Source organism: Pavona decussata, unplaced genomic scaffold (assembly GCF_977016875.1).
Source record: "Pavona decussata unplaced genomic scaffold, jaPavDecu1.1 SCAFFOLD_175, whole genome shotgun sequence".
NCBI lineage: Eukaryota > Metazoa > Cnidaria > Anthozoa > Scleractinia > Agariciidae > Pavona > Pavona decussata.
This window is the reverse complement of record NW_028145586.1, coordinates 1,142,661-1,160,094: the sequence shown is the minus strand read 5'-3', so window position 1 is coordinate 1,160,094 and position 17,434 is coordinate 1,142,661. Positions and strand designations below refer to the sequence as shown.

General features: G+C 39.1%; 1 protein-coding gene and 1 pseudogene across 2 annotated transcripts in view; both read right to left on the bottom strand.

Moving 5' to 3' along the window:
• Positions 1 to 1,293: 1,293 nt before the first annotated feature.
• Positions 1,294 to 8,878, bottom strand: LOC146463541 (cyclin-dependent kinase 7-like; annotated as a pseudogene). The gene is made up of 10 exons (XR_014856894.1): positions 8,814 to 8,878; positions 8,252 to 8,286; positions 7,078 to 7,145; positions 6,365 to 6,415; positions 6,162 to 6,238; positions 5,254 to 5,392; positions 4,669 to 4,774; positions 4,440 to 4,525; positions 3,716 to 3,781; positions 1,294 to 2,657 (listed from the first exon to the last, which is right to left on the bottom strand). The product of XR_014856894.1 is annotated as a cyclin-dependent kinase 7-like (transcript).
• Positions 8,879 to 9,874: 996 nt separating this feature from the next.
• The window catches only part of LOC146463527 (uncharacterized), a 191,140-nt gene continuing 183,580 nt past the window's right edge, over positions 9,875 to 17,434 (bottom strand). Inside the window, exons 12-13 of the mRNA XM_085084388.1 lie at positions 11,563 to 11,600; positions 9,875 to 11,224 (exon numbers count right to left, since the gene is read on the bottom strand). Of these exons, the coding sequence (XP_084940514.1) occupies positions 11,196 to 11,224; positions 11,563 to 11,600 (67 nt within the window). The 3' untranslated portion in view covers positions 9,875 to 11,195. The remainder of the gene's footprint in view (positions 11,225 to 11,562; positions 11,601 to 17,434) is intronic.

Sequence of the window (17,434 nt, the reverse complement as noted above, 5' to 3'; positions counted from 1 at the left end):
AAGAGAAAAGGACAGGATTACTGCACATCCAAAGAGAATCAGGTTAGTTTTACACACAATTTTAGAACACTGTAGAGTGCCTGAGGATTTGAAACAAGGGACTACGATGAAACAGAAAGCTAGAGGGACCTTAAACTCGGGATTTCCCCATATTGTTTTTCTATTTTCTCTGTTGGTGACGTACTTAAAACAAACGTTTAGCTTTCGATCTGTGTCAAATGACAGCTAACAGAAGCTGCTCTTCCGTTGGTGCTATAAATGCATTGTTTTCTATAATTGAAAAATTGACTGAATTATCTTACAGTTTTCCATTCAGTCCAAATTGGAAACAACTTAACAAATATTATGCACGTGTAACTGTCTTCTTTGCCAGCACTCATGTTTTTAAATACGTGAAAGAATAAAAAATGTCGAGCTGTGAACACATGTACCTCGTGTGTACCTATTTTTACCCTTCATTCTATTCGTCCCCAGGTCCTTCTCTTAGATAACTTAAAGATGATGGGCAGGGAACTGTTTACGTATTCCTTCAGGGATCCTTCTCGTCTAAAGGGAGCTATCATTGAATAGATTGTCTGTGCAAGTTGACGCACAGAAAATTCCGTTGAAATGAAGAACGCATGTGCAATGCAGGTGAACTCCTCAACCGAGACACTGGTCGAGGGACGGCATCCTCTACTGCTCCCGTTAGGAATACAATGCAGATAACGATTTAAGGAAAATTCTACCGCGTGCGGGGAAACCGACGCGTCACCTTCTATGGCAGTGACGACAAATAAGCGAAGTCCATAGCCCGCTACCGCGTGCGGGGGAACCGACGAAGTTTCACTTTCAACATGAACAAACAATGGCGATGAATTGATTAGAAAGATGTATCCCAGAAACTAACTGGATTTATACTTTAAAGTGGGTTGTCCAGCTGAGAGTCTCAATAACTAAAGCTTTAGGGCACGGTATTGGATAAATCAATTTTACGCGGCCGTTTCCAATGCCGACTGTCTTCGATGGATTTTTCGTAAAGGAATAAAGAGTGCTCATATAGAACTATGCTTTTGAACGCTTAAAAAAGACGAGCATCTCTTTTCTTGAAAATTGTTACAGAAAATAGATTCCAGTGTATTGTGAAGGGTTTATTTCTTGAGTGCAACATTGGAAATGAATGCAAATTGACGCATGCGCACAACATTTGTGCTCGTAGCGCACCAATGTTACCACAGGAAGCCCATGTTCTCATTGAGAAAAGATTTCACAGTTGAACTGATACCTTTACAAAGAAGAAGCAACTTATAAAACTTTCGTATCTTTAAATTTAATATCACTTTAACTCCACTAATTTTTTCGTTAATTCTTAATATGTTCAACGAGCAGCAGAAATATCTAGGACCCTCTTTCAGACAAATGCCCGTAAAAATTTCCGAAGGAGGGCTTACCTTGCTGTTAGAAGCTAATCTCTAAAGCAAGCCTTGTTGCACTCAGGTTTAAAATTCATTTTCCGTCAAGTTCTGCGACTACTTTTATAATTTGCAATAAACAATTTTTCAGGATCTTAAATTGGGGTATCCCTTAATGACGATCGTAATATACAAAGCTAATGGAAGTTATAGCTCTTCCATAGACCGATCCCTCTGAAAGCGTCTTAAAATCCACCACGACAATTTTAAACTGTATAACTTGATCGCTGTGACGGCAGCGCAGATGATGTCCCTGATAGAAGACACGGACGAATAATTAGTTAACAATCGTAGCATTTCAATCTCGGGGAATGTAATTCAATTCGAAGAAAACCGGGAAAAATCAGTCCATCAAGGCCATAACCAGCTTAGTTCCCAGGCCATTCAGGCGGGGTCTTTATATCAGGCCTTGGTTCTATATTCGCACGCTGACGTCATTAAACCTACTCTAGCGTCCACTACTTGATACGAAACTCGACTGTGAACTTCGGTTCCTCGGGTATCTCCCGTAAGGGAACAAATAGTGTGACTCATGTTAAACCTTTCAAAAAGCTTTAAATTTTAAGCGTTGACGCATTGTAGACGTGACGGACTTGAAAGCGCATTTAGTAGTCATGTTCCTAGTGACCTGGCCTTTGAATAAAAGCGAGGCTAGTGTTGCCTTTTTGAGTGCGGTGTGATTGGTCAATTTTACGGGCCGAATTTCACTGTACGGCCCGCTAAACTTCAACTATTTTCCTTTCCTGCGAACCCGATTAACCTCAGAGATATAAATAGAGAATAAATCTCTTACTAACCTCGTTTTCTCGGTCTGTACTGTAAGTTACGAATCCTCGTTTTTTCCTTTTTTTTTTCTTTTTCCTCGCTTTTACGATATCCATAAATCAATGGGATAAAACTCGGTCCGTATCTTACAGTAGGGACCTCCAGCTCGGTTAGTAAGAGGTATATAAAGAAGCTAAAAGAGCTGTTCTAATGCTAAACGTCCCTTTTCATAACAGAAAATGAAAATCACGCCTTCGATTCTTTCAATTGTAAACAATTATTGAATGTTATAACACTGAGTCCCATCGCAGTAAAACGTTAAAACCTCTTTTTCTTTGAAGCCGGCATCTGTTGTGCTGAGAGCTTTCTTTCAAGTTCGGCAACCTTGCCCTTCAGTGTGGTGATTTCCTTTTGTGCCTCAGCTTTGGCAAATTGGAGTTTCTGAACATGAGACAAACCGAATATATGTTTTAAAATATTGCTACGGACCTTGACTGGAGTAACAATTGGCAATAGAGTACGATGTTTTGCAATCACGATTCGGCTCGTTTTAGGAAAACCGGCCCTTTAACATTTGTTATGGCTAAAAGCAACGTACGATAAAGAAAGAAAGCAACAGCCTAAATATATGTATCTCCCGAATGTGCCTATGCCTCATTGGCAAAATCAGGGGCCAATTTAACAAATCGTTTACACTTGTGACCTAACCAACAATCTGGGCCAAACACGCGCATGCATGCCCTCCCCTAAGGTACCAAAAATAAATAAGCGCCCCTGGTGGTAAATCGAATTACGGTGTCGTGCATACGTGCGGTGCTATCACCAGTATACACAGACTGCTGATTACTTTTTATGCCCACTTCAAATGGTGGTGTTCTCTTAATTTTTTCCTCAAGGAAAAAGGACACATATCTTCCAACATCTCACAAACTGAGTGGATTCTAACTTATTATTGCTTATTCATTAAAATTACACCAGCGATTTGTCGGTTTTTGGAACAAATAACGTCCATAACATGTCCTTCACTACTTTTGTTAGACCTAGTTCATCAAATCTTTGCCTCTACAAAAATTCCAACCTATTCAGGCTAAACACAAAAACTAACACAGTACTTGGAACTTAGGAAAAAAGAAATAAGCCGGCCGTTTCGGGGAACATGCCATAGTTATATTGTAACCTTGTAATCAACAAGAGGTGGATCTGTATGTTTCACCCCAACAAAATTTGGACCCCCGCTCCGTTCCTGCGGTCAATTTAATAAAACGTTTACACTTGTAGTTTGCAAGTTGAAGCTTTTGTCTGACATACGCACACAAAAAGAAATTCAATGAAAACTGCGCAGATTTGTCAGCTAGTAATTCCTCAGCCGAGATATGGGCTAATATATCAAGGTCAAGATAAAAGTTAAGAGCCTTATTTGTAAAATACTCTTTGGCAACTCAAAATGCACATAATTATATTTTTCGGCCAAATGTTATAAATATCCTTATTTAGCTTACCTTTCTAAACATGTCACCCTGTGTCTTGGCGCAGTTTTTTTAAAGCTTTAGTAATTTTGCGCCGTACTGAAAATTGAACAAACGAAAGCCGATGAGCTACACAATTATTGCAATTACTTTACCAAGGAGCTCCTAGCTCACAGGGTATTGTTTTGATTGTCAAAAAAGCGAAAATTTTGAATTCAGAGTATCGCTCGTTCTCTAAAACATAGGAAGTTTAAGAAGCTACCTGACGGCTACGGCAACGAGAACGTCACAAAACAATAAAACAACGTACGTTATAAATTTTCATACTTTTCTTCGCCGTCCTCGGCCAAACAACGACGTGGAATGACCAAATTTAAGGTTTTGTGTAGAACGTGAGCACACGACGGTAACTTTTTATTCTCTGTCTCATCTTGAACGCCGTTCCCTCCTCTTCTGTTACTGGATAGTTCGGCCACATTGTACAAGTGTAACGAATTGGAATAATCACAAAGTCGTACAAGTATAAACGGGAACTTAAATTTTCAAGCGATGTTTTCGTTGCCATTGCCGTCGTCTCTACTTACTAAAATTTCTGTAGACTGACCACAACAACAAACAACTGAAAAATTAAGCAAGAAGATTAAAGCATAATTCTTCAATCACTAAAAATGCAAGTGCAAGTATGTTGGAATGAGCTGTGTGTAGAGTAGATTGGGTTTTTGAGCAGCTATTTCTATATTTTGAAGTAATAACTCACCGGCCATGATTCTTCAGATGGCGTACCAGAGTTTCAAATATTTTGCTTAGTTGATGTAAATCAGAGCTGCCAGGTAAGAATGGAACCTTAATAAAAATGAGACAAATGAGACAACAATGTAAATATCTTAAGTTAGCTAACACTGAAGGCGGTGAATAATCAAGGATACAGAAAAGCCACATACTGACCAAGATAGAAGTAAAGTATTAATGTGATGAATGTTACGTACCCGAAGGAGAAGTTCAGCTAAGATACATCCAACAGCCCACATATCAACACCTGTACCATGTACATGTATCCTTGCTCCAAATAACAGTTCTGGAGGCCAATACCACCTATACATTAACAAACAGAAAGTTTATAAGAATGAGTCCTAACATCTGGATTGCAAGCAAATGGTAACTTTGCAGCATTGAAACTTTACTAAAAATTAATTTGGGGTTAAACTCAGCAAAAAGGGCAATTGACCTGAACTTCAACATGAAGAATTCATACTATCATAGTTGATAAAAGGCAATGACAAACCTCTTTGTTATACATTGTACATTTTTGTTAGCATTTTTGGCCTTGAGCCACAATAGATTTTGAAGTGTGTTGGAGCAACTGACCAATAGGGCCCTTTCTGTTAAGACATTCAAAGATGGTGTGAACGTTAAAACAAAAAATTGTGTACAGTCGTGCCCCTTCTGACATTTGTAGTACCATTGTTGTCATAGCAAGGTTTCATAACCAGTCCCTCAATTAACTATGATGCTATCAACTCTTCACTAATTCAAGTTCTCAACATACACCACAAATAGAACGTTTTTCCCACCTTGTCACCACTTGATGTGAATATAACCTTAGTTGGACTTCCAAAAGATCTGGCAAGTCCACAATCTCCAATCTTCAGCACACCTTTATCATCAATCAGCAAGTTGTTTGGTTTTAAATACTGGCAGCATGAATAACAACTGAAATATTTATCAGAAAAACAACAGACAATGACATAAACAAAAACAAAAAAGTAGTGCAGAAACTACAGATTGTCACCTGTTGTGTTCACAGTCCCGGGCTCTGCCCTGAGATTCAACTCGATATCCTTACCCTTAAAGGGCCCTAGTCAGCCACACCTTTGTTTTTGTTTATATGCGAGAGTTTGGCTATTATATTTAATTGGAAGCATGTCGAAATGAACAAAATCACTGTGAAACTACTAAAGATAATGAAATATACTTTCAGGAACACAACTTACAGTAAAGCAATAAGATTTCGCTTCACCATGAAAAATCAATAATTTCGATGGCATCGAAAATGGCGGAGGCTGACTAGGGTCCTTTAAACATTCCAACTTTTACTGACAGAAATGCTATCTGTTTCATAATTACTATACATAAAACAAACCTGTACCCCTTTTTTATACCTGAAATATAAGCCAAGTTCTCACATGTTTCCAGAAGTAAGGCTAATCTTTGCATTACAATCTCTGCCCTTTCTTATTTACTTGATTTAATTGCCGGTAGCCTTCGAATTCCAGTTGACATTCTATTTTTGGCACCCTTAAGTAATAAAAATTTTAAATTTTGGACTGGTATGCCAATAGGCCCCCTTTTCGGGCAGAGCCTTTCCATGTACCCAACTATATGGAGTACTGCTCTTCCCTCCTCGGAATTGCAAGAATATTATTGATGTGCACATGCAGTCATGGATTTACTAGAAGTTTGGAACAAGGGTCTAACTTACCCTTTGAAGAATCCAGACCTTGTAATGTCATGATGACATAGCTTTTTATGTTTGCAGGACTTAATACAAGACTTGTATCATTTATCATAACCTGAGACAGAAACACTCAGCAGTTATTGATAGGACATGATTCACACCCAATAAAATGTACCATGTATTAAAATATACTGCAAATTCAAGTCACCTAAACTAAAGTTACCTCAAGATCTAAACACAAGACAAACGTTGGATCTGTGACCAAACACATCAAGAAGCTAAGAAGAAAAAAAACAGTAATACTTAAAATTGCTTCATTATTTTAGTACCCACAGGATTGTTAGTAACAGTTAATGCACAAACTATCACTGAAAGTAGTTATGTACTTTCACCTATCTTGTGAAAATATTAACCAGTTTAGTTTTTATTTTTCTGTCTCAGAGTCATAACCATAATCTGGATACACAGCAATAAAAATCAATAGTTCTGGTTTTAAACTTTCAAACCAAAACAGATTTAGACCATAAATTATAAATATATGCAAGTTGCGGGCACCTAATAGGGAAGAGGATGAATTCATGAGTGCAGAGTGTAGGACACAAGCACTAAGTGCAGGTGAAGGAAAACAGAGGAGGGGAGGGGAGGGGAGGACGCCCACTCTTCCAATCTTGCATTTGCATCCTCCCCTCCACCACTTTTGACACCTACTACAAAGGCTACTACCAGTATTTAGTTACTGTTTCTTTAATTCACACAATAAAAACAAAGATATTATACTCACGACAATATGCCTACCTTTTAATGACTCAGCTAAAATGGTTATGCAACCATCAATGTGAATTGTTTTCCATCATTTTTTTTTTTGTTTATAGAATGTATTTTACACTTCTGACAATGTCCATGGTGGGTCCCACCTCTCAATAACCTTTCTATTACCTACCCCAATTATGTTAAGATGTCTGAGTTCCTGTAGAAGCTTGATTTCACGAAACGCAGTTCTGTTAATTCCTACAAATAGGACCACCATATAAGCCTGGTATCCGACTATTTTCTCGTTTAAACGCCGGACCCCGATTTAACGCCGGCTTCGTTTAAAAGAAAGGTCAAAACTGCCGATTTTTTAAATAAAGGCTGGGTGCAATTAACCGGGGCCTGGCGTTTGATCGGGGTCCCAGCGTTTATTAGGGGTCGAGGTCATAAGGACTGGTTAACAAGTAAATAGTAACCTGTTGAATGGCACTGTTACGACATACTAAGTACGGTATGCTGTTTTGGTATTTTAATAAACGTTTAAAGGGAAAATACCGGCTTAACATAAGTGGCATAGGTGCTGCACAGCGAAATAAAATATAGCAATGTATCCGTGTTTGTGTTGTATTATTGACGAATTTTCTTTCTTGTGTAGTAGTGCTCACTGTCGTTTGAATCACAAGGATCCCTCCAAACTGCCCCTAGGTTTCCGAGGATCGGTAATAATAAATCAACCTGGAAAAATGACTGAAAATCACATTTCTGTAATAAACGCCAGACCCCGATTAAACGCCAGCCTCGAAAAAACACCGGGTCATTACTGCTGAATTTTAAGTGCATGCCGGAGAAAATACAGTAACTGCAAAAAAGTAGCAGTGAGTTCAAACATCATACTGTATCCCTGTCCTTTGAATATCAAATAGTCATTTTTGTCATGTCTCACAAAGGATCGTTGATGACCGCAACAAAACCCCAAAGTATTCTCTACACAGATAATTTACAAGTTTTTGTTCACAGACCAATGGACACATGACAAACAGCAATCATGAAAAAAGTTTCAGTTCAAAAATACATAAATGATTAATGTAGATGTCTTACAATCTAACATATGTTATAGTGATGACTGGTAAAAATAATAATAAACTAACTGTTAACCGATAAGCACAATCCAGAGAAACATCTATTTATCTTGTTTTTGTATTTTAATTGTTATTGTTATTATTATTATTATTATTATTATTATTATTATTATTATTATTATTATTATTATTATTTTTATTATTATTATAATTGTTATTGCTATTGTTATTGTTATTGTTATTGTTATTGTTATTGTTATTATTATTATTATTATTATTACTGACCATCTTTCGCTTTACTCCTTTTGCCCAAGTTTGATCTGTAAATTAAAGAAACATTACAATAAAATTTACATAGCTTAGGACATAAAGAATCCAGGCAAATCACCAGCTTCCATCAACAATAAGCCAGTGTACAAGTATACTGCATCCAAGCCAGCTGGTAGAATATTTCTACCAGCGCTGGCTTGGATGTAGTATATGTAAAACAATTTGTTTTATAGACCCCCGGGGGTATAGATAATCAAACTCATTGAAATTCTGCAGCTGATCAACAAGATGAGATATCACATGACCAAACAAAACAAAAGCCCCCTCATCTAATTTAAACAAAAAAAAAAAACAAAAAAAAACATGCCAAATAGTGAAAAAAATTGATTAGCTGCCAGCTATAGATGGAAGTACTTCCATGCATGTTGTATAATAATTTTACCTTCTTCACTGCTACAATTGAATGAGTTTCCTGATCTTCGGCTTTATACATCGTCGCAAACTGCCCAAAAATTATCTCTTTTAGAATATAAAACTATTGGATCAATCAATGAACCTCAGATATTATTGCATTTACCTGTCCTTCGCCCAAGAAGTCAATCTCCTTGCAACTTTTCGAACTTCCCTCCATTTTGTTTTCATGATATGGGCTGTTACTAGCACATCACTTTAGAGCCCAGTGCCCAGGGCCAGCCAAAGTCGTCTCCAGAGCCCGCGCGTAATTGTTAGGTTCGTTATGTTTCTGTCATTTTTAGGTCGCTTTGTTCGTAACTATTTACTTCATCCTTATCTTTCCATAGGAATATGAAATTTAACTGATTCACTTCTTTTACGATATTTTCAGGGATGGGCAACAAAGGATGTACAAAAAAATTTTGGTAGAAGCAGGAGCCAGTACGTACAAGTAGAGAGAAGAAGTAGAAAATTTCGTCGTGGGGAAACTCCCTGCTAATCCACCCTACGTTTATCATTCTTTATGTGAATACGTTTCTTCATTTAGCAGATTTTGGCCCACAAAGTTGAGAGTTGAATATGTGAAAAATTAACAATACCACCAACTAACGACTAAGTTTGAGCAATGTGAGGAACATCCGTAAGGCTTGTATTGGCTCTGAGCCTCCAGCATCAGGCCATTTCATAACAAAACGTTAGATGAGAGGGTGTTTCTTGATGGCAACTCCCCTTCCGAGAAAAATAGTCTGCAAAGTCCAAAAGTGTGTAATAGGACTGTCTGTGTACCGTATTTTGCTATAGACTGTTACAGCTGGTGTCGAGTTTTGAACTAAACTGTACCCATCCTACCCATCCTCGAATACGTGGGCATAATAAACGAGGACATAGAAACAGGTTGATAATAAAATATAATGTATAATTCTGATCAAGTGTATTAACACTAGCAAGGATTCCGAAGGCTTCCGCTCAACACAGGTTTCACTGTAGTCTAAATTCACTAAAATTATGTCCCACAATCCACCAATCATCACCCGAATTCACAAAATGACCCTTACAAAATTTCGTGCTACTTCCGGGTTATTGTACTGTTAGGTTTTGCTTTAACTTGCTCGTCTTTTTCTTCTTCACTGAGGAATATATAGCCACTGACAAACACGTTTGTTAACTGAACTTGTTTATTTTGAATATTTCATGGTGTTACAATACCTTACATTTTCAGCGTAATATGTGAAAGGCAAAGGCTGGCGAACGATCTTTTTTCAAACTGAAAACTGACGAGCAGCGTCTTTTGCAAGGCCAAGAAAGTCTCGAGCTACCATGAAATTCTGAATTTTTTTCTCCACCACCCTTTGCCATGCTCTGTGGTTTTCACAGCATAAGAGGCCTAAAGTCAAGTTACTAAAGCCAGATTAAAGAAGAATCAAAACTGCTCTATAGTAACAAACTTTCAGCTCGGGCCTCGATTAATGCAAGTATTAAACAACAGTACAAAAGCAACCATACCTTTGAAAAAAAGACAATACAATTACACTTACATAACTTTCACCGATCGAGTTAAACTTACAATTATTGCTCAACTACTGCGTATGTACATTAACTGTTGGAGCAGCAGGATTTTGCCGATTTGGGGCGCAATCTGATTGCTTTACGGTAACGTCATTTCCTATTTGGATTGCACATATGTTTCCTTTGGATAATCGGTATTTTACCCTGTGTTTGACTATATTATGAAATTATTAAATAGAAAAAAAGCCCTTGAAGTTATTTACGCAACTTAGAAAGTTGCGAAAAGAAGGTCTAAAAAAATTTAGACTCGAAAGGGATTCGAACCCATGAACTCTGCGATACCGGTGTAGTGAACTACCAACTGAACTGGGAGCTGATCACATATTGTGAGTTTGTGATATAGCCGTGGAGGATGAATCAATGAATATGAAGACCCTCACAGAAAGCCGCTAAGTTGCGTAAGTAACTACGAGGGTCTTGCTCTATTCAATCTTTCACCTGCAGTTGAAATATATGTTTTATATATTCATATTTATGTACACCTGGATTTATGAAAACATAACTCCAGAAATATTCCTTTATGTTAGTTTTACTTATGAGATTTTAATCTTTTTTTTTTTTTTTTTTGCATTTTTTTATTGATTCATAGTCATTAAGTAGAAACCACACACAAGGGTCATTAGCAGACATTTACATGGTTTGTTTTTCAAACCGAAATTTCGGGCAATTTTTGTACAAATATTTTTCCGTTTATACATCAAAATTCTTTGTCTTCGTCCTTTTTTTCTGCTGTAAGGAACAGCCTTGCCGTCTGTAATTTATTATCTCAGAAAATACTGAGCATGGTCAAAAATGTATTACACAACAACTCTATAACTAGGCTTGTTGACCGGGTAACAAAATATTACGCTTTGCAATGCAATAACTGCGGATCTTTGTCCTCTTTCAACAACATTATCATCCAACGCTAGGAATATTTCCTGCAGCATCCTTTGGATTATCAGAGTGTTTTGCCTGGCTGTTCTGGAACTTAACAGACATCGCATGATTAAATGTTGACATGTGTAATCACAATATTCAAAAAACGCGGGGGAGGGGGCTACTCCTATAACTTTTATGCTATATAGGTATATGCTGCTGCCAAGGGTATATTGTTGAAGCAGTTACGTCTGGGAAAGGGTATAGAAGTCGGAGAGTTTTGTTCCAGAATAGGATGTCAATTGTTGAAAAGTGGCCGTTTAGAAGGGTTGGTCCTACAGGTTTGACTGAATCCTTTTATGAGGATGACTCGGACTGCAGTAATTAACACTGTTTTATTCGGTTGTATGACAGATAACGAAAGAAGAGTTCACATTACTGCAACTTACCATCGTCGAAATTTCTTTCACAGTTCTCTGAAACATTACTGAAACAAGAAAGAAAATAACACATGTATGACAATCCGTTCACAACAACAACAACAACAAAAAACACCTTTTAATGAAGGCAACCTTTACACAGCAATAAAAACACCACACCGGCTTCGAACTCGATTTCGCGGTATTGTCAGAATCTTACGAATGCTCACAGCACTGAATAATACCAAGGTGGCAGCCACGGAGAGCTGCTTTTCCCTTGTCACGAAACACACACGTGCCACAAGTGGCCCTGTTATACAGATCTACTTCTCCATATGCATTGCCGAAGATGATTTTGTAATCCTCAGCCAACAGCTCCCAGGCACAACGAGTTTATGGAGATGTAGTTGAAATGTCACTTATGACCACCACTTCCTAAGACTATGTAACGCAGTGGCTTTCGTGTTCCGCTCACGGCCTGGGCCTGCCGCTGCCCTGGTAAAGGGATCGTCACTTGGGAGTGGGGACAAAATTGGGTTTTATTAACGGAGCCAAAGACGCAATTTGGCCGCCATAAAGTGAGATATGAGTGCTGAAGTTTCGAGTGTTGGACCTTCGCTCGAAATGTCAGCACTCGAATCTTTTTACCGTGACAAAATGACCTTATTTACTCGGTTGATAAAAGCAAATATTCATTAATGAAGGCCAGTCGCCAATTCGCAGACGAAACTTAAAGATGTACCCATTACGCGAATGAAAGCCGCTCAACTTTACGCTTCGAATTTGGGGACCTAGGCTGATAGAGTTGAGAGGTTTTTAAATCCTTTAAATTAATAAATATCAAACAGTGACTTTTACAATTAAGACCAAACAACTTACCTCAAGTGACCAAAATTCAATGTTACGTCATCACCGATCAGCACAAACGGAGCCCAGTGTTTAATGTCACTGAAGTTGCCAGATTCCCGCAGTTGTTTCATGGTCTGGTGGAGAGCCTTACTGGCACGTTGTCCTTCCGCCAAATGCTCGTAGAAGTATCTCATAAACTGCAGAGTGGCTTCGTCACTAATGGCCCACAGTGATGCAAGGACAGAACGAGCACCGGCACCCAAAAAGGCACGCGCAAGACCCACCACACCCTCGGCCTTAATCTTCCCTCGGCCGCTATGGCAGCAGCTTAGGACAACCAATCTTGCTCGCAGTTTGGCATTTAACACATCCGCCATAGTCAAAAGGAAGTCTTTCTGTTTGAGTTTTTTCTTTGCCACCGTTGGATTAGGAGACAAGAAAATTTCACCAGTTTCCGCACGGCCATGGGCTGCAATGTGTACCAAGGCCACTGAGTTTAGCCTGCTCAACACTTCAGCTTTTGTTGCCTCTTTTCCAGTCAGAGGTTTGATGTTCAGAATAGCACCGATCATTTCCACCTCCTCTTTGGCAGCCGGAAGCTCCCAGATTCTACGTCCTTCGTAAAGGATACCTTCCATCCATGGATCACCAACAAGCAGTGCACCAGACGTACTGTGGTACCCCTCAGGGCACTCTGTCATTACCTTCAAACTTGTCAGTGTAGGAACCAGTCGAATTGTGAGCGTTTCAGACAAGTACCTAGATTGTTGATCCAGAAGTGCAGCATAGGGAACCAAAAATAGTGGACCATCAGGAACAATGATAACTTCATCGCTTTGTAGCAGATGTGAAATCGGTCCCAGGACCACATCGGACAACGCCTTTAAGGCATCCCCTTCGCCTTCTGCAGACGCCTTTGATTTTTCATCGCGATTTCGATAAGGAACCTCTTCAGATTCTTCACTTGCTGGCCCATCCAAGGAGCGATTCTCACACATGACTTTTTTAAAGACTCCAATCTGTTTGTATGTTTTGTTAGTCAGAGACTCCAAACTATCACTGATTTCCTTCCGCTCGAAGTGGCAAAGACTTCCTTTTTGCAGCGTCCAGAAGTTGAGTGACATGGAGGCTTTAGCAAAAAATATTGTTTGCGATGGAAGGTGGCTTGGAATGGAAGAGATTATACTCGTCTTCTCAGCAGACACTGGATGAACTGATTTTACGCCGTACTGTGATTCCATAAGATCCATCAGAGCCTGTGCACGTCCACGTTCAGCTGTAAAAAGCGCCTCCATTGTCTTGTTCTGTTTTAACTGAGCAAGCCATAACTTGATGTAGCATTCCTTATTTTCGTTCCGGAAGTCGATTTTCCATCTGTCATTCGATTGAAGAAGATCCCTAAGTTCATCAAATAATCGTACACAACATTTATAAAAATCCTCAGCTGTACAAACATCGTCGAGAAAGTGATCATCACCAAGACACTCATATGCCGTTGCTTCGAGCACTTTGTTTCCAGTTTCTTTAGCGATACTTAGAGCTTGCCGATGGTACTCGATAGCTGTCTTGAAATCTCTACGCCGGAAATAAACAGTTCCAATTTTCTCATAAGCGCTTCCTTCTGAATCTTTGCTACCAACTTCTTTAACGATCCTAAGACCTTGCTGATAGAACTCCAAACTTGCCTTATAGTTACCAAGAGAGAGATAAACAGAACCAAGCTTTAAATGTACAAGACCCTCTGAGAGCTTGTCCCCAACTTCTTTGGCGATATTAAGAGCTCGCTGCAAACACTTGGTAGCTTTCTCATAATCCCCTTCAGACAAGTAAACATTACCAAGCGCATCGTATGTATTTCCTTCTGAAGCTTTGTTCCCAACTTCTTTCATTATACTAAGACCTTGCTGATGGAACTTGATAGCTGTCTTGAAATCACCAAGAGAGTGGTAAGCACGACCGAGGGTTATATATACGCGTCCTTCTGAATCTTTGTTCCCAACTTCTTTCATCATACTAAGACCTTGCTGATGGAACTCGATAGCAGTCTTGAAATCACCAAGAGAGTGGTAAGCACTACCGAGGTTTATATATACGCTTCCTTCTGAGTTTTTGTTCCCAACTTCTTTCATGATACTAAGAGCTTGCTGATGGAACTCGATAGCAGTCTTGGTATCACCAAGAGAGTGGTAAGCAATACCGAGGTTAATATATACGATTCCTTCTGAATCTTTGTCCCCAACTTCTTTCATGATACTAAGAGCTTGCTGATGGAACTTGATAGCAGTCTTGAAATCACCAAGAGAGCCGTAAGCAATACCGAGGCTCGTATATACACGTCCTTCTGAATCTTTGTTCCCAACTTCTTTCATGATACTAAGAGCTTGCTGATGGAACTTGATAGCAGTCTTGAAATCACCAAGAGAGTAGTAAGCATTACCGAGGCTCATATATACGGTTCCTTCTGAATCTTTGTTCCCAACTTCTTTTATGATACTAAGAGCTTGCTGATGGAACTTGATAGCTGTCTTGAAATCACCAAGAGAGCGGTAAGTATTACCGAGGTTCATATATACGGTTCCTTCTGAATCTTTGTTCCCAACTTCTTTTATCATACTAAGAGCTTGCTGATGGAACTTGATAGCTTTCTTGAAATCACCAAGAGAGTGGTAAGCAGCACCGAGGTGCGTATATACGCTTCCTTCTGAATGTTTGTTCCCAACTTCTGTCATGATACTAAGAGCTTGCTGATGGAACTTGATAGCTTTCTTGAAATCACCAAGAGAGTGGTAAGCAGCACCGAGGTGCGTATATACGCCTCCTTCTGAATGTTTGTTCCCAACTTCTGTCATGATACTAAGAGCTTGCTGATGGAACTTGATAGCTGTCTTAAAATCACCAAGAGAGTGGTAAGCAGCACCGAGGTTCGTATATACGCCTCCTTCTGAATCTTTGTTCCCAACTTCTGTCTTGATACTAAGAGCTTGCTGATGGAACTTGATAGCTGTGTTGAAATCACCAAGAGAGTGGTAAGTATTACCGAGGTTAATATATACGGTTCCTTCTGAATCTTTGTTCCCAACTTCTTTCATGATACTAGGAGCTTGCTGATGGAACTTGATAGCTGTCTTGAAATCACCAATAGAGTGGTAAGTATTACCCAGGTTAATATATACGGTTCCTTCTGAATCTTTGTTCCCAACTTCTTTAATGATACTAAGAGCTTGCTGATGGAACTTGATAGCTTTCTTGAAATCACCAAGAGAGCGGTAAGCATTACCGAGGTGCGTATATACGCTTCCTTCTGAATGTTTGTTCCCAACTTCTTTCATGATACTAGGAGCTTGCTGATGGAACTTGATAGCTGTCTTAAAATCACCAAGAGAGTGGTAAGAAACACCGAGGTTCGTATATACGCCTCCTTCTGAATCTTTGTTCCCAACTTCTTTCATGATACTAAGAGCTTGCTGATGGAACTTGATAGCTGTCTTGAAATCACCAAGAGAGTGGTAAGCAGCACCGAGGTTCGTATATACGCCTCCTTCTGAATCTTTGTTCCCAACTTCTTTCTTGATACTAAGAGCTTGCTGATGGAACTTGATAGCTGTCTTGAAATCACCAAGAGAGCAGTAAGTATTACCGAGGTTCATATATACGGTTCCTTCTGAATCTTTGTTCCCAACTTCTTTTATGATACTAAGAGCTTGCTGATGGAACTTGATAGCTGTCTTGAAATCACAAAGAGAGCAGTAAGTATTACCGAGGTTCATATATACGGTTCCTTCTGAATCTTTGTTCCCAACTTCTTTCATGATACTAAGAGCTTGCTGATGGAACTTGATAGCTGTCTTAAAATCACCAAGAGAGTGGTAAGCAGCACCGAGGTTCGTATATACGCCTCCTTCTGAATCTTTGTCCCCAACATCTTTCATGATACTAAGAGCTTGCTGATGGAACTTGATAGCTGTCTTGAAATCACCAAGAGAGTGGTAAGTATTACCGAGGTTAATATATACGGTTCCTTCTGAATCTTTGTTCCCAACTTCTTTCATGATACTAAGAGCCTGCTGATGGAACTTGATAGCTGTCTTGAAATCACCAATAGAGTGGTAAGTATTACCCAGGTTAATATATACGGTTCCTTCTGAATCTTTGTTCCCAACTTCTTTCATGATACTAAGAGCTTGTTGATAAAACTCGATAGCCTTCTGGAATTCACCGAGGCGATAGTAAGCAATACCACGGTTCATGTATGACGTTCCTTCCGAACTTTTGCTTTCAACTTCTTTGATGATAGTACGAGCTTGCTGATGGTACTTGAAAGCGATCTGGAAATCACCAAGAGAGTGGTAATAATTATTACGAGATTTCATGTAGATGTTTAATAATTTGGCACCCGGTAGATTGCGGCCAGAACTCGCCCTGTGCACAGTCCCAGTGTCGGCGGATCTATGGGAAGGTTTTACGACTTCTTTGACACTTAGATTCTTGCATCGACAGCAGAGCATATTACTGTTCAATTGCTTGATTTTTTAAAATCATTTTGCCATTAAACTAAATTCCAAGAATATTTAAAAATTTATTTTTTTTGGCGGGGGTGGGGGGAGAGTGTACCCTCTGGTTGTCTGCTCGCAAAGCACTATATTCCTACATATCGTTCACAAATCTGAGACTACAATCAAGAAAAAAGGCCTTTTGGCAAATCTGAAGACCTTCGGATTCATTTTCACCTTTTTAATTATAAAGAATAGCCTAGAAACACTCAAACCCATTGCAGCCAAGCTCCAACAGACAGACCAGGATGTCTTCCAAGCTTATTCTATGATTGACGACACTATTAAAGCAGTTCACAAGGTGAGGTCAAACAGGAGAGGAATGCCATGAATGGTTTGAAGACTTCTCTAGACTGGCTGACAAGATAGGTGCTACAGTCTCAGCGCCAAGAATCACTGACTGGGAGGCACACACTTAAAAACAATACAAACCCGGAATCGCATTATCGTGTTAATGTTTCCATACCATAGATCATTTGTTGGAAGAAATGAATTCAAGATTT